This window comes from Eleginops maclovinus, chromosome 19 (genome assembly GCF_036324505.1).
Source record: "Eleginops maclovinus isolate JMC-PN-2008 ecotype Puerto Natales chromosome 19, JC_Emac_rtc_rv5, whole genome shotgun sequence".
In the NCBI taxonomy this organism is placed as follows: domain Eukaryota; kingdom Metazoa; phylum Chordata; class Actinopteri; order Perciformes; family Eleginopidae; genus Eleginops; species Eleginops maclovinus.
The window spans coordinates 16154409-16179863 of record NC_086367.1 but is presented as its reverse complement, the minus strand read 5'-3'; the positions used below and the strand labels follow the sequence as shown (position 1 = coordinate 16179863).

Sequence of the window (25455 nt, the reverse complement as noted above, 5' to 3'; positions counted from 1 at the left end):
ACGGCGCAGCGGCACCTAGAACATTGTTGTTGGGGTTGCAAGCCCAATCCAGTAATAGAGGGTTTGGTTAGAAAATCAATGGTAGCTACGCTGTTGGAGTGAGCAGTTTTGACATTCGTTTGCTGTTTTCGGTCTCTTTGGTTTGGGTTACAGACTTATTCGACCCATTTAAGGAACCAGAAGTGACTGTGATCGGTTCATCTGCTGTCATACTAGGTGGTATTTCTGTGAAAGGATGGTGGTAAATGTGAAGTGTAGATTCACTACGAAGTGCAGCAGCAGAGCAGGCTTGTTCTGTTTTTTTTTTTCCTGAGTCAGTTGGTAGCTAAGCTGAATGTTCTTGTGAGCGGGATGACTCACCAGCAGCCTGAGGTGTTGAGAGAAGATAGGGCAAATTTCTCTTTCACTTCTCTTTCTATAGCCAACATATTAGTTTTCACTGCAGCTAATGTAGCAGGCTTGTGATGCTGGCTGCCTGTTGGTGTTTCTGTCACCATTGTCCCATTATTAGTTCTTTTTTTTAAATTAATGGCTAACAGACAGCCCCTTCAAAAGTGTCTTGTTTGGGCCTTGTGTTATAATTTGCTCTGCATCCATGTTGGGTCATGTTGGTGTTTGTTTTGAGTGTGTCCGTGCCCTCGAGTTTGCCACTGGTTATTTGGGGGATTTGAACCATGGCTAATTGGCCAGCTAGTTTGCACCGTTCAGATTAGATGCACTGCTGGAATCGACGGTCGAGTCCCAGATTGCGTGTTATTTATTTCTTCAATGAGGCGTGAACGCAGTGAAGGAAACTGTACCATTTTATCCACTTACAACTTTAGCTCCAAGTTGCCAAGTTACTGTAGATTTTTGTTTGTGGTGCATAACGTTTTTTTAGAAACTCTTGACTGCATTCAAATGTTGCATTTCTTCATATTATATCTACAAACCTTAGAGTTGATCGAAACTGACTACATCGAGACATGTTGTGTTTTAGTGAACGTTAAAGTTGTATAAAAGTATTTTCTCAGAGATAACAGCTGTTTAAAGATGGCCACACACTTGAGTAGCTTTTCCCACTATCTTTCGTTCCCCCCTCTTCTTTCCTAGCGATTACTTTCCTTTTGGAGGATAATCTATAGACTCGGATTGGGATAAGGAGCTTGTGTTTATTTTCCCAATGATATTTTAATGATTTTCTTCCCCTCAGAAGTCCTACAAACCAAAGTGGACTAGTGGAGCTTGACCGAGCTTGACAGCCTTCCTTCGGTTTTGATACAGGGTAGAAATGGGGAGGAAAAGGGGCGATGGAAAGAAAGAGGTGGAGGGGGGGGCTTTTCTCCCCTTTTCTGATGCTAATGAAAGGAGGAATGGTTTTCCAGCTTTTAGCTTGCAGAGTGTGTCTCCCCTGCAGCATGCTCCGCTGCCTGGACATTGTGGGAGGACAAAACTCCAGGCCCGGGATCCAATAACGTGAAATTTCAGCAGAGAAGCGGCCATTGTGTAGAAAGAGGCAGCCGGGGAGGGGTTGGGTAGAAGGGGGAGACCAAGCGGAGGAAAGGGAGGGTGACTTGGCCAGCACCCAGGGCTCAGGCCACATCCTTTCTCTCTCTCCTCTCCTCCTCTTCTTCCTTCTCCTCATTCCCTTCTTCTCCCCCTCCTGTCTTTCTCTCAATACCCCCCTCATACCCTCCACTCCCCTCCACCACCACTCCCCTCTGGGGTGGGAAGCCCAAGGCTGAGACAGGAGCAAAGCATGATGGCATGCTGGAGCCCAGCGAGCCATGGGCCGGAGCAGCAGACAAACGGCCACTTTGTCAACTTAGGAAATGGTTGTCCCAGGATCCCCCTTCTCCACCACACACTGGAGCAGCCGGCCTCGAGGCCCAGGCCTGCCTGCTCTGCACGTGCTCCCACATCACGCCTTCTCTTCTCTTAAAATATATACTTGACTTGTGAGCTAAATTGTACTTTAAGTCATGGTGTATTGTTGGCACTTTGTTTTTACTTCAAATTAGGTTTTAAATAGTGACATACTGCTTAAATCATATAGTATAGATGCCATAAAAGCCTATGCACATCCTTTTTTGGGACTAGAGAAGGCCATATTCAAATGTGGCTGGGAGCTGTTGACTGTCACCTTGGTCTCCACCCTGTTCCCATCCACAGCCTCCTCCTCCTCCTCTCCCCACAGTCCTCCGTTACTCTCTCACCCCTCCCTCTGTGTTTCTCTCCTGCTTTTGGTCGGAAATGAAGTCAGTCATCCAGCAGAATAACTTGGAATAATTTGAAATGGGGGGCTCCTTTCTCTCTATCTCCCCCTCCCTCCCCCCTCCTCTCTCAGGCCCAGGCCAGCTGATCTGCTTCCGCTCTCAATTGTGTGTCCAGTCGACTGTGTGCTCCCAGCAAGGGGCGTGGAGGCCCTCCTTTGTCTCCACCGTCCCACTCTGAACTGTGTGTGTGTGTGTGTGTGTGTGTGTGTGTGTGTGTGTGTGTGTGTGTGTGTGTGTGTGTGTGTGTGTGTGTGTGTGTGTGTGTGTGTGTGTGTGTGTGTGTGTGTGTGTGTGTGTGTGTGTGTGTGTGTGTGTGTGTGTGTGTGTGTGTGTGTGTGTGTGTGTGTGTGTGTGTGTGTGTGTGTGTGTGTGTGTGTGTGTGTGTGTGGCAGCAGGTTGCACTCAAATATCTTTTTGAAACACTGACCGTTTTTACAACAAGGAAGTAAAGATTCTTTATGTGGGGGGGAAGAAAGGAGAGCGGATGGAACCTTTTTATTCCCCTGTTTTATTAAATAGATCTATAGTTAAGTTGATCATTGAGTTGTTGGTCTGAAGGTTTCACAAGACTTAAGACTTCTTAAATGTATCGTTGACTATTTAACTTGAGCAATTAGTAGTTTGAGGTACACTCTTATTCTCAAAACGAGGTTGCCAGGGTTTTTCAGCTAGGTGAAAAAATGCACGTATACACAGTCCTCTTTACTTCCTCTCTGGGCCAAGCCCCCCTCCCTGTGAGTGTCATGGTTGCTGGCATGTGTGTGATGGTAGGTCTGAAGGGTCAGACCCTGGTCATTGTGCCCTGGTCATGGCTGAGCGACACCACCGCCTGCCTTCTGTTCACCCCAGGGACCCCCGCCTGACTGACAGCCCCTCCTGCACCCATCACCCGCATCCTTTATTGGGGGCCATAGAGGGGTGTAACAGCAGCAGTATTTCCCTCTTTTACTGCCCGTTATACTGCTCAAAATGCATGTTTCTGGTGTGGCAGGGGTTCTTGTGTAAGGCTAAGCACTGCTTCTGTGCGCTGTTCTGAGGTGTAACCAGAAAGGGTTTTGCTGGGTAGTTGCAAGGGGGAAGTTAGTCCACGGCCAGTTATTCTTAAGCTCGAGAGCAGCATGTGAGGGAGAGAGGGGAAGCGAGTACATTTAGGTTGATAAAAAATCAATATTGTTGGGCATTACATTCTGCAACTGTGAGTCCAGAACGTGTTGCTTAGGTTTATTTGATTGGCAAAATAGTCGCTTAATTCAGTATTTAATAGAAGGAAAAAACATAATTCAGGGTAACATTATATTTGTTACCTACTAACTATATAACATTATAATGTAAAGTTAAAGACTTGCATCCTCATTAAGTTACCTGTTAGTTATCTGTTTTAAGGAAATCAATGTGCTTTCTGCTTTAATACACCTATAAAAATGTAGTAGCAAGCCAGCTAAGCTTTGGTGAATTATCAATAAATGTGATTTTCATCGACCCATTTTCCAGAATATTGGGCATAGAATGTTCAAGTCAATTCAGATTTGATGAATCTTCCGTCAATGTAAGTGAATGAAAAGGATAAACACACTATTGACTCATTGTCAACTTCATATTTCATATTGCTTGCCTTTAATCAAACAGTTCTGTTTCTGCCACCTGATGAATGTAGGTCAAAATGAATTATTTCAGCTCCATGTTTGGTCTCTACCAATGCCTGAGAGAAATATCAGTCTCTTTAGTTGCTGCAATATACTTGCTATCTAGTCCCTTGAGTGTGTTGGTCTGTTGTGTAGTGTTGGGCAGGCAGCGTACTGTAAATAATTCTATTTTTTCTGTAAAAAGCAGTCCTCTGAGGCTGAAAATGTGAAGAATAAATGTAATTGTTGTATGTATATTAAGGAAATTGCTGAAGTACATTTGACTTGAGTCTTAAAAAGACTATTTTATTTGTATCAGACTAGGCGAGAAGGAAGTGTGAGATCTTTGTTTTATTCAGTTATTTTTGAGTTGTCCATATTCATCATGCTCATCAATCCTTTTGAAGGAACTTTAGTCAACTATTACCAGGTGCAAGGATATCAAAGCCTTCACATGATGACACAAAATAGCTTCAGATTTAATGCTCACTGGCTCTTGGATTAATTACTAACCAACAACCTGGGCATTGATGTTTGCCAAGGGTGTGGAAGGCAGCAGGGCAAAGGTTAGCCTTATGGAGTAGATTAAGAGACCAAAGGCAATATGGGGGGAAAACGTAGTTGTTTTTAGGGCAGATACTAGTTGTCACTTTCTGACATTTCTCTCCCTCTATTCACTGTTTTATATTTGGCCGTCATCAGAGAAGAAATACTTTAGGAAACGTTTCAGACCCTGTGTTGTCATCCTTATTGGTCAACCTGGACGACGGCCAGAGAGCAATGTGTCACAGGAAGACATCCGGCAGAACATTCTTCACTCTCTTCCCCCGTTTCTATCCGCGCTCAGATCTTCCACAGCCTTTAATATGTTACCAGAAGTTTCTGCAAAATGCTGCCCTCAGCACACCCTGACCTTTGTCATTTCCGGTGGCCAAGTGCAGTCGGTGTTATATAATCAGGGAAACATCTGACTCTGAAGTGAAGGGACAGAGAGGCAAAGGAGGTGGGAAGGGCAAAATTGTATTGGGGATAAATAGATGAAGAGTTATGATGTCTTTATAATAGTCAGTATGAAATGATGGAGGGGGTCTTCACATGATAGTCACGCTGACACGCTGGGATCAATATAGAAATACAATGAGTTTTGATAGTTTGGGAAATGTCCACTCTTTTCTAGAAACCTTTTATATCGGGATTATTATAATTTTGGCAGTCCAGCCCTTTTCCACTTTGTAACTGTTTGACATTTGAATGATGACTCACATGTTTATGCTAATGTCTGAAGAGACCTTAAGCTTTAGCATTTCTGTACAAACTGCCTCATGTTAGCTGTGTGTAAACCACTTAAACTTAAAGCCTTTAAAATGAAGTGAATGGCCTCTCCCATGTTTCATTCATGCTTTGTATAAAAGTACTTTTTTAATAGCATGTTTTCTGTAAAATAAGTAGATCATTTATTTATTATGCTGGGATTCAAAGCCTTTAAACGGGACATGTGAAAGATGAGCGAGACAGCAGTTTTTATCGTCAGTCAGAAAGGAAAGATGTTGATGTGAGTTGGAGCCTGTGTTGTGAGTTGTCTGGTTTGAAACCACCTGCTTAGGGGAAAGGTTGGAAACCAGCAGCAACCAAAGCCTGAACTTGTCCACATGGTCAGTCACCCTCGGACCTGGGTTAAACATACACTGATCAGACTTTATGCATGCACTCAAACCAATGCTGAATGCAATATTGAAGCAACCCATATTCACCAGTAGTTTCGTTTGATTTATTTAATAACATGATCGGGGTAGTTCTGATGTGTTTTGGTAAACTTTTTAACTTGGTGTATACATTTTAGTCCTATTTCCTAACTTTATGTTATCTGTTTTCTTTTTGGTGTGTTCCTTACTACAAGTTTACAGACACTTTTGTGTACTTTACTACAACTTGTTAATGCTGCCGTTCAACTGAATTCTGTGGGCTGATATTTCATGTAGGTTTTTTTTACTTTAGATGCTGTTTTTAATCGAAGTGCTTTAAAAGGTCACCAGAGAACAGTGATACAAAAGTGGTTAAAATGTGGATTGCTACTGATTACGTTCACTAAAAGCATTTTTTCCTTCTGCTCCTGCCCCCTCCTGTTACTCCTTTCACTTTCCTCATCCTACTTCCTTCCTTTCCTTCTCCACAGTGACAGTTATGCGCGTGTGAGAGCAGTGGTCATGACTCGGGATGACTCCAGTGGTGGGTGGCTTCCCCTGGCAGGCGGAGGCCTTAGCTGTGTCACCGTCTATAAGGTCAGCCGGGCAGAGGACAGCGGCAGCATCCACAGCGGAGGCAGCGGAGGAAGCAGCAGCAACCTCAGCCCGTGTAGCTCCACTCCTAGTCCCAGCCCCAGCCCCAGTCCCAGCCCCACCGCTGTGGAATATCACATCAAGGGCGAAAGGCTCAAAGACAAATCGGTAAGGGAACCTCTGTTCATAACGGAGAAAACATAAGTTATGCAACACTTCATAAATTCATGTAATACCTTATATTTAACCAGCTAGTTTATGTGTTTACATTCTTGGGTATGTAGTCATTCCCACTCAGGTGCACAAACCAGAGATGGTGCATTTTCTTGGATGAGATCACCCTGAGCCCCCCTTTCCTAGACCCCCCTCTCTCTGTCTCACTCACACACGCATTCACACACTCACACACAGGAAGTGGTTATTTGGCTTTCCTCCATGGTGCAGGTATCTGAAAATAGGAGCTTGATGCTGTGATGCATGATGATATCATCAGGAGAAGGGCAGATTACTCAGGAAAAGAGAATGTGGGATGAGGGATGTGGGAAAACGCACAAAGAGCTTGGAAAAGAAGCTAAATGATGGAATGGGGGCTGGAAATTCACACTCACTCCGGTTTTCCATGAGTACACAAGAATTTGCCTTCCTTTTTCATGAGCAATTCCTTTTCCTTGATGTGTAATGTAAAGGCGGCTGTATGTTGGAGTTAATTAAATCAGGAAAATATGTTCCTGGTTACTGTAACGGGGAAAAAAATCCTAAAGCTAAAGTAGTTACAGATAAGGAAAAAGGGGGTTTCAGATATAGCTTGTTTTATAAACCCATAAAAAATGAATGCATTTCAAAATGTATTTAGAAAGATTACGGTTTATTTTAAAAAGCTGGGTTTTTTCTGCACTATGGCTACAATGAACAATTATACAACAAATCCTTGTAAGCTACAGCTAGCAATTATTTATATTAAAACAGTTTACCTTTTAATCAACTACTCATCAAGGGTATTGCCCTTTTTTAGGCAGATTTTAAATTAACAAAGCAATTATCCGTATAACATAATATGTTGTAAAAAAAAAGTTTTACAAATGTCTACTTAAATAGTAAATAGATTAGAATTTTTCCATTTAATTTCCAATATTTTTGGCACCATAGTCAATGAACAGGTCAGCTGCAGAGTGCATAGTCATTTAGTTTTTCTCAGAAATAACAATGAGGATTCGCAAGATCACGTTGTACGCTGCAGTTTTATTCCTTATAGCTTTTGCCGTAGTTGCTGTAAAGCTCATGATCTTCTTGTCACAAACTCCTTCTGTGTCGTAGATCTAAAACAGACCCAGTTGATGCTCGGGTTAATCCTGGTTTGTGGTAATGAGTGTGTAAATCTGTGTTTGTGTGACAGAGAGAGTATTGTCTGTCAGATGTCAGGAGCCCGATGAGGCCACCATGATGCTCAGACTCTGGTGGCTCCTGACAATTTAACATTAGAGGCTTCTTACAGTACGGCGTCTAAATCACCTTCTTTATCTTTTTTAACTGAGCACATTTTACACACGCTTCATATTTACGGCATGTTTCTGTTTGTACGTTGCTATCCAAATGTGTGTGTGTGGCATAGGAAAGGGTGTGACGGGAATGCTCTGTTTCAGACAGGGTATAGACATTGCTCAGAGACCCCGGCAACTGCTCTGGGATGTGGTAAAAACACCCCTATCAACGCCAGAGTCTACCCCCAGCCCACCACAACAAACACCCAGCCATATGTAGGTCTGTCGGGATGCCACCCAGTGCCTTGGTGTTGGCGTCAACCACAGTGCTACCGACAGTCTGAGGGCATCAGAAGAGGATAGGCAGAGTGGGGAAGGAGATTAAATCAACAGCAACAGAGAAAACCACATAAAAGCACGGTAACCTCTTATGGGAAAGAATGGCGCTTGTTAACACAGTATTGTCTGGGACCATAACATCAGTGTTTTGAATTCAGAAGTAAATGAAAGACCACAATTATGTCGTATAAGTGATGTGGGAATGAGATGGGGAAGAACCCCCTGTTTGGTGTAATGACGTAGACCAGGGCTGACCCCCCATATGTCCTATCATCGATTCATAAAAATATCCATCTGAGATAGTCTTTCAAATCCTGTTGTTATCACTGGTCTGTTACATTTAAAGCACAGAAATCCTGCTCCATGTTTTAGATATTTTTCATTTTCTTAAGAGATAGACTTCAGTGATTAAAATCAGCCAGAAATGGACAGACTAGAATACACAATGACATCTCCCATCCCGATAGGAACTTGAGCTAGATAGAGGAAGAAACAGATCAGAGATGCAGTTATTTTGAAATCACAAAGGGATGATGCTGGCTGGAAGAAATGAGGTGATTGGGGTGCATATGATATGAGAAGAATCAGGGAAAGAGATGTGTGTAGTCAAAGAGCAGGAAACAGAGGTGGAGCCAGATAGACGGGAGACGGAAGAGGTGGAGGGGATCTGTCTATAAGCGCAGTGATGCGGCACAGAGTGTACTGGTGATGACTCAGCTGGCTCTCCATATAGCTACCAATCACTCTCCTCCGTGCCCCCTCCCTCTCCCTTCTCCCTCTCTCCTTTTCTCCCGTTCTCTGACTCTCTTAAAAACTACAGATCTAATTGGTTGATGATTACTTACCATACTGGCTCTCGGATTATGACAAATCACTGGCTAAGCTTTCACCTCGTTTTTTGACGTTGATCGTCTGTGCGTCCCTCTGATTGATAAAGCTTTGAATGTGGTGTAGTCCGGGCCTACTCTGAAAGCCTTTGCCTCGGGGCAGGCGCCCACCTGATACAGTTGTTTGTTTCTACTGTTAAACCTTGTCATTTGATTGTTTTGACTTATCTTTGCTAGTAAAATATGCTTTATTAGCTTCAAGTCTCGGGTGTATGGAAAAACATGTATCTATTTCAACAAATGCCTCTTGCTAAGCCTTGAAAACGCAGTGCTTGAATCTTATTACAAGCCATTTTTCATGTTTTATATCTATATTTCTGTCTTGTAAATGCTCAAAACACATTTGCTGATTCTAATATAGTTAATATTGTAGTATGTCCTGCTATTTTGAGCGTTGTTTTCGAGACGTCTTAAAAGATGGCAGAGGCAGTGTTCAAAGATTCTAGCCTGATTTCTTTCTTCTATGCATGTAAACGCAGTCTCTCTATCTTCCCCCATTTCCGCTCTCACGCTATCTCTTCACTACTCTCGGCACGTCTCACCTCCGTCAGTCTCTGTCTCCGTCCCTCTCCTCCTCTAACATCCCCAGCCTCTGCTCCGTATCTGGCTCCGCCTCCTCTCTTTTCTCTGAGCCCGGTGTGGAATGCGGTGTTAAGTATCGTCCTTCCATGCAACTGTGATACTTCCTCCTCTGCTGGCCTCGCTGTGCGCTCACCTTACCTGCTCCGGCTCCATTCAGTCTCGCCTCCACAATCAGCCCCAGAGGCCCCCCCACCATACCACCCCACCCGATCCTCCTCACATCCATCCCTTCTCTTTTTCTCTCCCCTCATCCACTGGCTCTGGGTAAACACACAGGCTTAACCTTTGGCCCTGCTTCTCTTGGGGAGGCATGTATGCAACAGTGACCTGAGGACGGCTATAGTGAGAGTATACCGAAGTGTAAAAAGCATCTCGCTCTTGGACGTTCAGAATGAAATCTAGACCTGTGTACACCCTCTCTGACACACATATCACATATCACCAACCTCTCGTACAGCTGCCACGTATCAACCTCCTTAGGCGTGCACGTTGACTGTTGTCCAGATCGACGAGGAACCCTGCCATCTGCTTTCACTACACCAGTATTGGTTTCTGACCGGTATCCTCTGACAAGGCATTTGCACTGCGAAGATGCACAGTGTAGCACGCGGGTCATTGAGCTTTTCATCACACCAGCTCCTGTGCTCACGTATTCTCTCACGCAAATTACCAAGCGCACGCTCACACATTCACACCCTACAAGCCAGCTCTCGTGCATGTCGGTAAAAAACCTCAAAGACTGTAATGGCCGTCTCTCATTTCATTTAATCTGCCTAGAGGAAGGCCGGGAGGCGGCCCAGTAGCCCTGATTAATAATAGGCTTTGGAAACACAGTCTCTCCACGCCACACACTTGGGCTGCCTGACTCCAAACCCCCCCCCCTTCTTCTGCCACCACCACTGCTTTCCAACTTTATCAGCATCTGAAATGAGAACCCCACCATTTAGAATGTGTTTTACAAATTATCCAAAGAAGCAAGTGAAATTATTGGGTTTATGATTTTCTTCTCTATTTTTAGACACCCCTTGAGTTATGTGTAGTTCCAGATGCAGGCCTCAATCTATTTCTCTCTCTTCTTTCACTCATGTTGACTTGGAGTAATTGAATGAGACACATTTAAACAACTGAGGTTGAGGAGTATGATGAAGGATTTACATGTGTGTTCCCCATTGAGTTTCTTTATTAAACCTTTTAAATGATGCAACTGCCAGACTGCATACTAACTCGGGCTTGACAAAATGTTATTAATAAGCCTTGTTTCAATATGATGTGTGTTTTTATCAGGTGGTGCTGGAGTGTGTCCTGCAGAAAGACGTAGTATACAACAAGGTCAACCCCATCTTCCACCACTGGAGGATCAACGAGAAGAAATTCGGACTGACTTTCCAGAGCCCTGCTGACGCTCGTGCTTTCGACCGCGGCATACGCCGGGCCATTGAGGACATCAACCAAGGTGTGTGTGTGTGTCTGTGTCTGTGTCTGTGTGTCTGTGTGTGTTTTAGCAGATTGTCAATGGTGCATGCATATGTTTTCGGAGGTAAAAAACCAAACATCAGATTTGTTTGGAATTCCCTCTCAGAGGCTGCACTATTCTATGTGTGTTGGCAGCCGTCCAATGCGTGTAAAGTGATACGGGTGTATGTGTATGAACATGGCATGCATCTGTACGCGGGTGTCTGCAGCCTGTTTTTCTGCCTGTTTGTCATTGGCTTGTAATGGCTGACCTAGCATCTGTTCCAGGAGAGATGCATAGCGCTGATTAGCGTTGATGACTTCCCCCCCCACTGCTACCTGCTCATTCACCCAAGCATGACCCCTCCTGTGGTATCTTATCAGAGCCAGCTGCCCAGATAAAGTCCCCACTTCCTGTACAGACTGGCAGGGCAACACAGTGGGTGATATAGGGGGGGGGGGTGTGGAGTTGGGACACTGAATGGGTGGCAACCTGAGATAATGTAAGAGCTCTTGTCAGAAGAAACTGACCAGGTTAGACTTTTGTTTTGTTTGAGCTAACGTTTGATTAAAAAAAAGATAAGGTTTGCTCTATTTTCTACTTTTGATTTCAAGCTAAACTAGATATTACACTTGGGTGATGCTTGGTCTCTGAGTTTACTGATAAGCAATATTTTTTTAGTACAGTGCCGGAGGTTGCAAAGTCATCCAATTAGCAAGAGAAACGCCAGCTCAGCAATCTGCCACCCAGCCCCGTGTTACATAAGAGGCTGGCTGACTGGAGAGCTATAATCTCCTTTACCCTGTAGACCTGAGAACCCTGGGGAGCATAGAGGAGGTACAGCAAAACATATCGTAAAAGCTTATCAGTACCAGGCATCAGTCGCCTCTTGCCCACAAGCGTTTATCTGAGATTTGTGCTTCCTGGGCACAAGTCCACACACAGTCTAGGTAAAAGGTAATCATGGGCAACAGCTGACAGGCTGGCTTTGCAAACAGCACTGCCTTCAAATTTCAATTAAAGGTGACAAAACACTACAATAATGACAAGATGACAATGTCATATCGAAGGTCAGGGCTGCATGGTTGGTGTGAGAGCAAGTTTCCTGTTTTAATTTAATACATCAGTAGATTGACAGGAAACAGTCTTTGCGGGTCAATAAATAGTGTTTACAAATAACCCACAATTAGTAACATGTCTCCTTTGGGTCGAACATCTGTGATAGCTGGTCAGTGTGATCAAACGCATTCCCTCACCTCTCCCAGAGTCTGTACAGTGTCTGTCTGCTTGTAAATGCTTCAACTCTTCCCTGTGAATGTCAGCTACAGCAGGTGATGCTGAGTTCTGTCTCCCCAGTGCCTGCACACTCTCTCTCTCTCTTTCTCCCTCTCCCTCTCCCTCTCCCTCTCTCTCTCTCTCCCTCTCCCTCTCCCTCTCTCCCCCCCCTTCCTCTGCTGTACTCTCCTCACTCCGCTCTCCTTTCTCTTCTGGCATCTTCTGTATTCTACCAGTGTTGTGTAATGCCTCTCTTCAGCTCAGGCAGGCAGGTTCTTCTGTATTCCTGTTGCATCGCAGTGCTGCTGTGTGTGTGTGTGTGTGTGTGTGTGTGGTGTAAGAGAGACAGAGAGAGAATATGTTTTGCCTGTGTGTATCAGTCTTGCAGTCCTCTGTTGCCATGGCAACGCTGGGCACATGGCTCAGGCAGCTTCACGGCCCAGCACTGCCAGAGTCGTGCTGCAGGAAGCCTCTTTCTCTCTGTAGTGCAAAAAAGCATTCACACACAAACCAACACCTTTCTCCATGTGATTCAGAGACACACACACAGACTGACTGATGGACATGGGTCTGACACAAGCCCAGTGAATTCCTCTGCCCTCTTGTCTTGCTGTATTCCTCTCCTGCCTGACTGCAGCAGACAGGCTGATGCTCGGTCCTTCAAATGAGGCCGCAGTGATCCTAATTAAGTGAACCTAAGTTCTAAAAAGAACCTCTTAGAGCCCCAGGTACAAACGCTTTTTCCTTCATCCCTGTGGAAAAGGTTTAATCTCTCTTTTCTGCGACATTGCCAAGGCCGTACACTCAACCATCTTCTCTTCTATTTAGTTTATTCAACGGTGTTTTCTTTTTTCAAGAAAATCGAGTGCAAGTTTTGCTTTCTTTAGACACGCAATACTGTTGTGTGTTTACTAAGGCTGACTAAAATTACAATACTATTTGAATATGAGTATCTGTAAAGTGATAACTACAGTAAATAGTAGTTGCACACATCATACTGACCTCACATCATATAATTTGCTCGTAGTTTTGCAGAAATGGCTCTCTTAAAATTGTATTTAGCAGTTAAATTAATGTGAAACTTGATTAACGAAAAAGATTAGGAGCCATGTGTGTGGCTAACAAGTTGTTATTAATGTTATTGGGTCTCTCAGTATAGAAAATGTCCCCATGTTTTATAAGTAGAAAAGTTTATTTTGAAAAATATCAGCAGCATTCGTGTCTTTCCTGTGGCTACACCCTCCACAGTTTGATTCTCTGTGATAATGAAAATCTGTAACTTGGTCAGCCTGATACCTGAAACATAAGCTCTGACTCCAGCATTGGTGGAAGAGGTGTTTTGGATGCGGAAATGGCACCCGGGGGTTTCAAGCCGAGGTTGGGGTTACATTATTCTAGACATGCATATTTCATTAACTTCTGTGTGCCCCACTGACACAAAGCAGCTTTCATTTCACCATAAGGCCACAGTCAGTGGAAAGCACACGTCTTGTCATTTTCTGGCCTGACAAGAATTAGCAATGTAAATCTGTTCACTCAAATATGCTTTGTTGAGGAGTCTGCATCCATTGAGAGTGGAATGGATTTGACAATATAATTAATAGAAACATAGCTAAGCTTGGAAAGTGGTACAAGTAGACATGACTGTGTTTCTGCCCCCTACTGGTTGAGTTCCAAAAACAAGTATTTCCTTGCATTAAAAGAATGTAGCCATGTAAGATGCTAAAAAAACGATGCTATGTTTATTTACAGACTTGTGAAAAAGCCCTAATGCTACATGTCAACAATAACATTAGCGGCTAACGGATGTTTTAATCAAGGTATATGCTAATAGAAAATGTGAACTGTTAGTACTTTGTTGTGTATTTGACTGTAACTGTTGTTGTTGTGTTTTTTAAGCATATAAAATGTTGACAGGCCACTCTTTTATTCTGCTTTGGGTTTTTCTTTTAGGATTTCGGCCGTTTGGGGAAGGGGATATTCCTGAGGATGGACTACCGGTAAGTGTGATATAAAGGCTAAGAGATAAACTATAAAGAATTTATTTTATCATGAAATAACATACATTTTTACCTTGCTGAGTTGGAGGATTTCTCTGTGGTTGTTTAGAGCAAAACATGTTGTTTTTTAATGTAAAACCCATTCACAAAAAAGGTGACATTTAATTAAATGTAGTATCCTTTTGTTGTGGAATGGTAAATGAATGATAGGATGTTCAAGTGCACCTACTGAAGGTTTTTAAAAGTTGGATTTATTACTCAACACTCCCTCACTATTAAAAAGAAGGCAGGTCACAGCTCGAACTTGAGCCAATTTCGAGCTGTGACCTTTTTTGCTTGAGTCCTGATGCGTCCCACCCAGGCGCTGACACCTGCCTTTGTTTTCTTACAGTTGTTCTTGGAGATTTACAGGTGTTTAACCGGTGCCAACCAGGCCTTGAGGTGGAGCTGGGTGTCGGCCAGCGAATGTGCTAGGACAGGCTTAGCTGTCTCTATCAATCTGACTTGGTAGCTGTCACTCTTGTTAGAATTGATGCCGAAATAATAACTATTGCCTCAGGAGCTGTTTGTTCTAAAGCAGTTTGGCAGGACTGCTCTGTGATTTCACTGTTCTCCAGACTGAATCTGTTTCCTCGTGAAACGGGCCTCTTTCTGTTGACAGGTTGAGAACCTTTAAGGTGCATTATGTGAACAGTTGTTCATATTTCCTGACATGTGGTGATCTATTGACCTGTCGACATGTGTGGTTGAGAAAGCTGTGCTCTCTTGTGCAGGGAAAGGCAGCAGGTATATAGTTCAAGTGTACTCCACCCATGTTCATTTATTTTAGATATCAGGCCTGTTAGGAAACACCAGTCACCTGTTCGGCTTCTGATTGTAATGTAGGTGAAAAGACACCATCGAGGAAGGAATGGCAGATCTTGTCTAGAACACTTAAACTGAGTGACAATAAACCAAACAATAGTCCTGCAATACATGAAACTATTACTGTTGACACTGTTTTCAAGAGGTTTTCATTCATCACAGGTCATTCATTTTCTTAAAAACATAATAAAGAATGAGTCAACACACAGATAACTTTATTATTAACAGTTAAGTGGTATCGCATTTCAATTCAAAGTTTTGCTGACTGTTTATTTAAAATGCCCCTCAAGTTCAACAAGCTTGAACCAGATCTTCGACATCACACTGCACCCCCCATAACATAGTTTTGATTACTAGTCAGAGGACTGTCATCACCTTTGACCTAACTAGTGTCATCCTGTACGATGTTGACTAGAAGAAGAGGGAGAAGGAGGGAGAGCTGCGTTCCTGTTCCTGTGGCGAAGTTCCTCTTTAAGGAATCCGCCTGAACATACAGGAAATCCAATGGCACCACTGTTGCTAGGCAGCAGGGGCTGGGGAGGAGGGGGGTGCAGCGGGAGGGGGGATAGAAGGGGGTGTTCACAAGGTTCAGTGAGTGAGCCACCGAGGGTGTCACCATGGTGATTTGGCACCCGAATGTTGCGGTCGGAGACCTGGGCTACAGAGAAAGAGAAGTGAACCAGTGGCTGCAGCCAGAGAGCTAGCAAATACCAGCACACAACAAGGTGTTCTGCTTTATGCTCCATCGTAAAGTTATACCTCCGTCCCCTGAAAAACAACAGAACAGCATACTCTGGTAGAGTATTGAGTTGGAGGATTTTGGTGGATGGTATAGAAAAAATGTTTAGAAAATTCTAAGTTCTGGCCTTTAGTTTGTGTTATTGGCGGCCCCCTTTAGATCATTCCTGTCTTGACCACGTTGAGAGAACGGACAGCGTTTCATCAGCACTGGAGGTCACCATCAAGCCTTGTTCCTTCCCTTGATTTACAATCTCCCCAAAAAAAATCCCTTGTCCTTAGGATTTTCTGGAATCCATGTCAGCCTTGCATTGCTAGAAGCATTTGACTTGTGTGTGTGTGAGAGCAGGCTTGTTTGTGCATGTGTGTTAGTTGTGTGTGTGAGTGAGTTATTGTACATGCGTTCAAGACGGTCTCATCCGCCCACATCCTGCCCACCGAGGTTCAGCATCCACTTGTATGCCCTTCACAAGCTTACCACATTCTTCCTCTCACTCAGAAACACACAACACACACACACTATATGCACATGCAACATATTTTACCCATTAAAAAAAAAAAGAACTTGGTTGCACAACACCCTACTCAGCTGTGATGACCCACTGCCAGGAATTATTCCGTACCACCACAGTCCTTCCGCTAGTACAAAGAAAAAATTGTTTTTTTTTTCGAATGCCACTGGAAAACATCCGCATCTAATTTAGCACTGGCAGGAAGCGTTCTCTTATCAGTTTAGTACACAGAGGTTTTGTTGGCCAGTTGACTTTTGCAGCCTCACTCACACACCAGAAACGTTTAAAATAGAGCTCTGTGAAGCACCTGTAGCCAGGATATAGATATGTTTAAAGGAATAGCTTGACATCTTTGGAAATGTGTTAAAAAATGTTTTTCCTTCAAGTAAGATAAGTTTAAAACTACTCTCATATACATCTGTAGAATATGAAGCTATATAGCATGCTGCCAGTTAGCTTAGCGTAATGAATAAAGATGTAACAGATCCGCCTACCATCACCTTCCGAAGATAACTAATTAACATGGTATATCCCTTAATTTGAATCTTTACAAAACCTGAAACATTAAAATGACACATAGTGGTTTTAGGGTTGGGGCAACGCAACCACAACTAACACACAGTAATTAAATAAACAAGATGTAACATGTTGATATGTGAGTTATAAAGGTGCCGGTGAGCAGGTTTTGTTACTTTAGGATGAATGGCTTTATAGCTGTTTCCTAGTGTTATGCTAAGCTAAGCTACCAGCTAATGGCTGAAGCTTCACATCAAGCCTCTCTGCAACAAAGTTAACTGGGTGTATCCTCGAGCTGTGCTGTACTTCTTTGTTTTTAAGGTAAACACACACAGATGATGGCCGATCGCTATTTTTAGGGTGTGATAAACACATATATAAAAAAAGACAGCATGAAGTGTTTGTGACCAAACACCAGGGCATTCACATCCTCTTTTCTCAGTGTGATTCAGAGACTTAGCATGTTTCGCTGGTTTTCAGTACATGGTCCGACCCCAGCCTTCCCTTTCCTGAACCCCTGTGCCTTTGAGGGCAGAAGTACAGAGACCCCTGATGTTGGTGTGGAGCTAGGTTGCCCCGGGCTCCCAGCACCTCCATCCCCTCGTCTCCCCTCGTCTCCTCTCCTCTCTCACCCTGCTACATCTCTAGGGTCAGCTCAGCTCCAGATTGGCCCCCACGCATGCCTTTGAATAGTGGGGCTTAGGCAAGCGCTTTAAAAGGAAGCCCAAGTCTGTTTCCCATTTCACCCCCCCACCCCTCGCTCCTTTCTTTCTTTCTCCCACATACACACACAGCTGTCATCTGGCTTTTTAAGTTCTGTGCTGCATTTCTCCAGCTGGAGCTGGTTTATGACATTCCCTCGGCAGACTCTTTGGCCTCTTGCTCTCTCTCTCTCTCTCTCTCTCTCTCTCTTTCTCTCTCTCTCTCTCTCTCTCTCTCTCTCTCTCTCTCTCTCTCTCTCTCTCTCTCTCTCTCTCTCTCTCTCTCTCTCTCTCTCTCTCTCTCTCTCTCTCTCTCTCTCTCTCTCACACACACACACACGAATACAACACAAAGTCATTTTTTCCTGTTCTGTTCTTTCTCCGCTCTCCCTCCACTGTCTCCTATTCCTCACATTCCCCTGCAGACACTGTGGATGTGCGTTACACCACTTGGTATGCTTGGAGGCAAAGAGAGGGAGCAAAGTCACACACATACACACACCATGTGTTAGCAGTCTAGGGGGGAGAGCAAGCGGAGGAGAGGGAGGAGAAAAAAAGAAGAGAAAGAGAGGGAAAAAAAGAAGTCAAAGGAAGCATCTCTTAGCAACCACAGGACAGTAATTACTGTAGCAGCAGCTGGGAGCAAACCAGATTTCCGCTGTGCGTTAAAGCACTGGCGTGGGCTACTTTACACACGGCACTGACTAACCAGAGCCAGCAGCCTCCTCCACACGCAGAGCAGAGAGGGAGAGAGAGAGAGAGAGAGAGGGTGGGAGAAGGAGAAGAGAGGAGGACTAACCCTGCCTTGATGAGGTCGGGGGGTGTGTGGGAAAAGAGGGACAGCTAGCCAGTGTGTACAAGGCTTGAATATGGTCGGATCGAACACGGACTTGTGGAGATACACCTCGGCGTGTGTCCATGTTTGTGTATCTCTGAGTGGGATTCGAAGAGAGATAGACCCTTGTTTCGCAGTTTATTTGGACACTTATTAGACAGTTTCTATCCATAAAGACTGTACTGAATAAATAAGGGACAACTTGTGATTCTAATGATGCCTAATTCAGTTTATTTCCAAGTATTCTGCATATGTAACTGGAAATGATACAGATGGTTGTCCTGAAATAATGCTGGACATGAAATATCATCACACAGCTCTTCATGTAATAACTGACAATCCTCCCCCATCTCTCATCACCTCTGCACGCATGAATCATGAATAGCCATCACTTTTGATGTTGTTGCCATGAGTACGGAAGTGTTGGACCACTTCTATTGGATCTATAACTCTGTCTTTCTAGAAATATGTTTTTTAATATCATCTGTGGCATTCACAAGATGTTATTTATAGACTTCCCTTTCTGATTGATGTCAACAGTGAGCTTCTTTGGTGTAATTGTGAGATTGTTTGGCGCGAGGTGTAAGAAATATTCGCTCTGCCTCATATGGCTTCCAACATTTCTCTTTTCTCGCAAGTTTCAAGTGGCTCTTTTTTTAGGCTCGTGTTTGTAGATTTTGCATCAGTTAAAATGTTTGTGGGAACACATGCAAGGCTGATGGGAACTCGGAGTTCTTAACAGAAGGGCCTTGAGTCATCACCACACAGCACACTCATTTGGCCAAGCGTGGGCGCGGGATGCCCTCTGGTGGTTACAAGTGGAACACACACAGCCTACACACCTCTAGTCAAAACAGCTGTAGTCCAGAAAATCCATTTGTGCTTTAGGCAATTTTATGGTAACACAGAATGTGATAATATTGTATTTGAAGTCTTTGAAATAACATTTATCATTAGTTGTAAGTATCCAATGTATTCATTATTTCCAGTTGTTCTTCAGGAATCCTTGTAGGAAGTGTAAATATGAGATGTGTGTTTTCAGGTATTTGTCAATAGAATTTTCACAAACTAACATGATTTGTTTCCAATATTTCTTCAGGTGTGTGATGATCCTCCCTCCATTTGTACCCCAATGAAAGAACCTTTCTCTCCCCTGAACAACGTTGTCTCCACCGAGCCATTCAGGGGCTGCTACGTCCGTGCCCAGCCCTTCGAGGAGTTCAACTCCAGCAACCGCCGCTACCTGCCTCCCCAGGTCTGCTTCTGCTCCACACAAAGTATCACATCTAAAAAAGTTTGTTAAAATTACAATAAATTCAATCTTCAAAGATATAATTACATGCATGAAGTATTTCTCATTCTCGCGTTACATTCCTATTCTTGTTTGGTAATCTAACTTATTCCCAATTTCTGCTCTCATCCAGGTCTCCTTCAAGTCAACGCGCCATGTCAGTTTTCACATGGACGAAGAGGAGATTGTTCGCATCAACCCACGCAAAGACGTGCTCATCCGCGGCTATGAGGACTACCGACACCCTGTCATGTGGAAACAGGAGGCCGACCGCGAGGACATGGACTTCCCCACCGCCTTCCACAAACTGGACAGTAAGAAGTGCGAGTATCTCTTCCCCGATGGGCCGTGTGGGGACTCCCACTCTGGCCCCGGCATGGGCATTGGAACAGGTATGGGGCTGGGTCTTGGCAAGGACACGGCCATCAAGACTCAGCCCTCGCCCCTGCTCAAGTCCAAAAAGGGCCGGCGGCGGCGAGAAGATGGCGAACGTTCGCGCTGCATCTACTGTCGGGAGATGTTCAACCACGAAGACAACTGGCGGGGGCAGTGCCAAGATGCCCCCGACCCCATCAAGCAGTGCATCTACAAAGTCAGCTGCATGCTCTGCGCCGAGAGCATGCTGTACCACTGCATGTCCGACTCCGAGGGCGACTTCTCAGACCCCTGCTCATGTGACACGTCCGACGAGCAGTTCTGCCTGCGCTGGCTGGCCCTGGTGGCGCTTTCCTTCATCGCGCCCTGCATGTGCTGCTACCTGCCCCTGCGCGCCTGCCACCACTGTGGCGAGGCCTGCCGCTGCTGCGGGGGCAAGCACAAGGCCGCGGGGTGACCCGACAATGGACTCTGGGACACCCTCAAAGCTAGCTAACACAGGAAGTGGATAAATGCGGAATAATTAAAAGCCGGCATCCTTTTTTCATTCCCCTCTCAGACGGGGTGATATGTTGTTGATCCCCAGCTCTGAGGGCTTTTGGAGATTTCAGTTTGTGTTTGTCGCCGACAAGCAGCGGTGGAGGACAAACCATATGCTTTGTGGGAGCTCTGAGCATCAAGCTATGTTCAGGAGCTCAAACTGAGGAGAAGAGCAGCAGGCAACGTCAAGATTAATAGACTTGGAGATGTTACTAAACACACCTGTACACACACACACTCACACACAAACCTATCTCTCACATTCACACTCATGCATTGACAAAAGCCAGGCCACAAATGTCAGGACTCTACTGCAAGAAATGTGTAACTTTATGAAGGAAAAATTGTCTTTTGTACAGAGAGTGACAACTTATTGACAAAAAAAGAAAACAAAACTATTCTGCGTTTCAGAAAAAATACTTGCTGTTTGAGTATGCTAAAAGGGATATGTTCTTGCTTTTTTGTGAATTTACAGTTGGGTAACAGTGGCCTTTCCTTCATGGCTTAAGCATTCGCTGACAATGTAATTACTAGACTGAGAAAAAGTGCACTAGAAATGGTTTTCCCCCCTGAGTAAAGTTAACCCCCTCAAATTCTTGTGGTACATTAACCACCATATGTATTGTAATTTTAACATTTAAGAGATGTTTCTGTGGTGGATGTATGGCCAATTTTTTGTTTTCCTTTCCATCGAATGTTGAAAAAAATCAGAAGGTAAGCGCTTGTTTTTGAAGGTGCAGCTTGGTATTGTTTTTGACATTAATGTTAAAATGATTACCTTGCTTTCCCGAGGTGATTTAGACTATTTGATTGCATTCCAAAATAAAGGGATCGATTCCATGATTAGAAGGGATAAAATGGTAATGACTTTACCATGAAGAGTTCCCCAAAATAGTTTTTTCCACATCATGAAAATAGCATTAAAACCTCTTGAACCGTTTAACTTTTGAAGCCAACACGTGACGATTTGATTTCCTCCAGTGAATTCCAGTTTTAGTCCAGTTATTTACTGCTGTTGTGAAATTGGTGTTTTTGTTCCTTATTTGTTATTTTCCTGCTCATTTTATAATTATTTTTTAAACAAAAGCTGAAATGTTGCTCAACCAGCAAGTTTTGTTTCGGTGAGTAAAGGGGTTACAGTACTCCTTGGTTTAATGATGAGGCACTTAAATTAGGTTATTCTTTTATTGGGAATCCTTCAGATTTTATAATTAGTCTGTACATATATTCAACTAATATAACATTTAATTTGCCATTGGGAATACTCCTCCTGAAAGCACTGCTCTCCAAGCTTTGGTTGCAGCACCCTCTCCAAATTTCCATGTTTGTCCCATGAATCAGTTTTTTTGTTTTCTTTTAATTTCCCTTCACATCCTGTTTAAATGTAGTACTTCTTTGTTCCTCAAAAGTTCACTCCTTCCGTATGTCTTCATTTAACAGGCCCTGGATGAATGAATGCATTGTTTCAGGAATGCTGAGTATCTTAGCTATTAAACATACGTGTGTGTGTGTGTGTGTGTGTGCGCGTGTGCGTGTGTGCGTGTGCGTGCAGGTCTACATATGCACTGTTAATCTGGTGTCATGTAACGTCACCACTGACTTTGTGATTAAGGCTTTGACTTGTAACCTGTTTCCTGAAGCATCTTTGACTATTTAACAGAGAGATGATCGAACTGTTAGAGGAAGAGTTTAACATTCTAGGAAATTCCCTTATCTGCTTTCTTTACAAAGATTTGTGAGAAGATCATTCAACTGTGTATCTGTAGGTATTGTTAAATTGGAGCTAGCAGTCGCTTAGCTTTGCATATATTTTAGAAACAGTTCAAGAGCTAGCCTTGCTCTATCTAAGAATCTCTGGATGAAACCCTCTTTATTGTCACATACATGCACACATCAGAGCACACACAGTGAAATTGGTCCTCTGCATTTAACCCATCCTAGTACTAGGAGCAGTGGGCAGCTATTGTGCAGCGCCCGGGGAAAAAATGTAACAAACTCTGCTTTATTGCACTTTAAATTTAAGTGAATAACATGTTTTATTTATTGAAAGTTTCCAAAAACCAAAGTGTAAAGATGACAATTTGTGGTTTTACGGCGGGTCATGTGTGGGACTATTTCATGGACGGGCACAGTGACTACCATGTGTTCTGTTGTCATCAGGAGGATACTGTGCCTGGACAAAAAAAAAAACTCACCTAATTCTCTGTAAAACCTCAATTTGCCATTTTTGCACTTTGGTTTTTGCACACATTAAATAAACAAGATGTAATGTATTGATTAGTGAGCTTTAGCTGTAGTAGGATTGTGTTACTCTTGGACAGAGCAACCTTCCCTTGCGCTAAGCAGCTTCATTTATTTTGGGGGGGGCAACCAGTGCCTTTAATACAGTGTAGTTCAGAAACGGGTAGACAGAGGGGAAGAGGGACTAAAAGAGATTTGAACCTGGGTCCACCGCATGGGGTTCAAACCCCTGTATCTGGCCGCCCGCCCCCCACTGAGCTATACGACAGCTGGCAGCTTCATATTTAACGGCTACATATGAAAGTAGTATAAATCTTCTCCTCTGACTCTCAACAAGAAGGCACATAAGTTAATTCCCAAAATGTCAAACTACTTCCTTAAGATCTTTTGGGGGAACAGGAAGTCTAGTTGTGTTTGAATCCTATTTCCCGCCCAAAAGAGAAGAACATTTTTCAATTGAACTGGCTTCCTCAACTAACTAAATGTTGACTCGGACTAGTACTGAACGACGACAGACTCCCGACAGTAATACCAGCTCAGCCTGGATGTCTGGCTGCAATAACTGGTGAAAATGTTCCTAACTAAGGCATTGGCATGTTTGAGATTAATGCTATTTGTGATTCACCGCAGTATTTAACAGCAGATCTGGCGTGACATCCATGTGCTGTTGCTAACAGATATGCGTCTCCTCTCACTCCTGGCTAAAATAATAGTAGTAGTAGTAGTAGTTGTGGCACTTCGGATTGCAGGAGAAACATTTATTTTCCTAATTCCCCCCTGACCGACGCTCCCTTTACTTTCTATGCAAACTTTCTAACGTGGGAAACACATTGACCTCTCTGCAGACTGAGTCAGTGACGGGATAGGACACTTTAACGCTATATATAGGTAGACGACCGACCCCTGGTACCAAACTCCAAACAACCTGTAAATACTTAACACTATATTTAAGTTCTGATAATAATCCCAGCTTTTTTGTCTTTGAAATTTTAAAGATAGAGCTGTATTTATCGTTGCTGTCAGCATATACCGTAGCTTCAATTGACAGCATTATGTACATAGGTCACCTTTTAGTATTATTTCACATTGAAAAGTAGAGGGCGTTTGTGATGGAAATGACTATTGAGCTTCTAATAGAGTTTCTCTCTAGTTTTGTACGGTAGAAGGAAGGATAGTGCTAACACGGTACAGTAGTGGCAGTCCACTTGTTTCAAAAAGTTTGATATATAAATATATATATATACATACATACATATAAAGCTGCTAGATACAATCACTAATTTTATTGTGTTGACAGAGAAAAATCAGCTATGAACGACTGTTAAACCCTAATTCTCCAACAGCATATAACCATGACAGTGAGTTTTTAAATGTTTGATTGCTCTGTGTGAGTGGACACTTGTGCTTGTGTGTGGGTGCGCGAGTGTTACTATATATGTGCGTTCTTGTGTGCCCACGAGTGTGTGTGCGTGCGTGCGTGTTTGTGTGTTTCCAGTGTGCTGGCTGTGTGAGTGCGGGGTTGGTGTGTAACCAGATGTTTGGTTGGTTGTCATATTCTCCCATTGTAATTGGATTGCCCTGCATTATTGCAAGCTGAACCAAGGTTTGATGAACCTGATTAAAACTTGCTGGCTGAGAAGCAAAAAATGTAGGACGTGCATTTATACAAAGTGTAGAGAATGCTGAAATAACACTTCTCATTCTGCATTAACCAGCACAGTGCAACTTCCTGTCATGTACTGTATTATATATGCAACATGTGTCTGTCTGCTTTAATATATATATTTTTTGACCTGCATTATATAAGACTTCAGTTTTAACCACTTTGCTGCTAGTCTTTTATCCTCTTTCAATCTTGGAAATTGTGCATATCTTTGGGAATGCATACAAGTGTACATTCTTGACATTGTGTAGATTTAAAAAAAGAAAAAAGCTATATAAACCTGTTTCTCTTCAGTGTATTGTTTTAAAAAGGTTATTTTTCACAGCAGTTGAGTGGTTATGTTTCAATTCTCCGATGCTTTGGTGCACTGATGATACTATATGTAAGCTTTTTTTCATCTTACAGCGCTTGATGTAACATTTATGTGATTAGTTCTAAATAGTGGAAGACATTTGTGTTTTGAAACTTGCAGTATAAATGGTACTACTCTTAACTATTCTGTAAACACTGCCTGTTTTCTTTCTTTTTTCTTTCTTTCACTCTCTCTCTGTGCATATTTCTTTCCTGTGCATCTATTTTTTCCTTAAGTTTCTTAATGCCATCGGCTTTCACATCCTGACAACCTCAAAAAAGTGCCTCACGTCCATCCTAGTTTCCATTTTATAATTAAGCATCTCTCGTTCTGGTTCTATTGGTTTCTACACGTCTAGGTATTTCTTCTCATGGTTCGAGAATACCAAGTATATGATTTATAGTCCCAATAACTCATGTCATAGTTGTATTTTCTTTATACAGATGTAGCTCGTTACTTTTCATAAATATATAATGTAAATATGCATACATATGTTTGTAACTGTTTTTATGTTACATCATACACTTGTAATTTGACATATCAAATAACATTATCATAATAAAATGGTGAGTTTTAATCTTTTGCTGTGTAAGCTTCATTGCATTTTTGTCCAGGTAATAAGAATACAAATGAGTTGTTTTGTGAAGACACCACGTTCAC

General features: G+C 43.1%; 1 protein-coding gene across 2 annotated transcripts in view; it reads left to right on the top strand.

Annotated features, from left to right (window-relative positions):
• The window catches only part of spred1 (sprouty related EVH1 domain containing 1), a 31179-nt gene extending 5802 nt beyond the window's left edge, over window positions 1-25377 (top strand). Inside the window, exons 2-6 of one of the 2 annotated variants that reach the window (XM_063909043.1) lie at window positions 6051-6321; window positions 10724-10892; window positions 14121-14167; window positions 19433-19588; window positions 19758-25377. In XM_063909043.1, coding sequence (XP_063765113.1) covers window positions 6051-6321; window positions 10724-10892; window positions 14121-14167; window positions 19433-19588; window positions 19758-20456 — 1342 coding nt within the window. In that variant the 3' untranslated portion in view covers window positions 20457-25377. Of the gene's footprint in view, window positions 1-6050; window positions 6322-10723; window positions 10893-14120; window positions 14168-19432; window positions 19628-19757 lie in introns of both variants that reach the window. The other variant, XM_063909042.1, reaches the window with a different exon arrangement.
• Window positions 25378-25455: the final 78 nt, after the last annotated feature.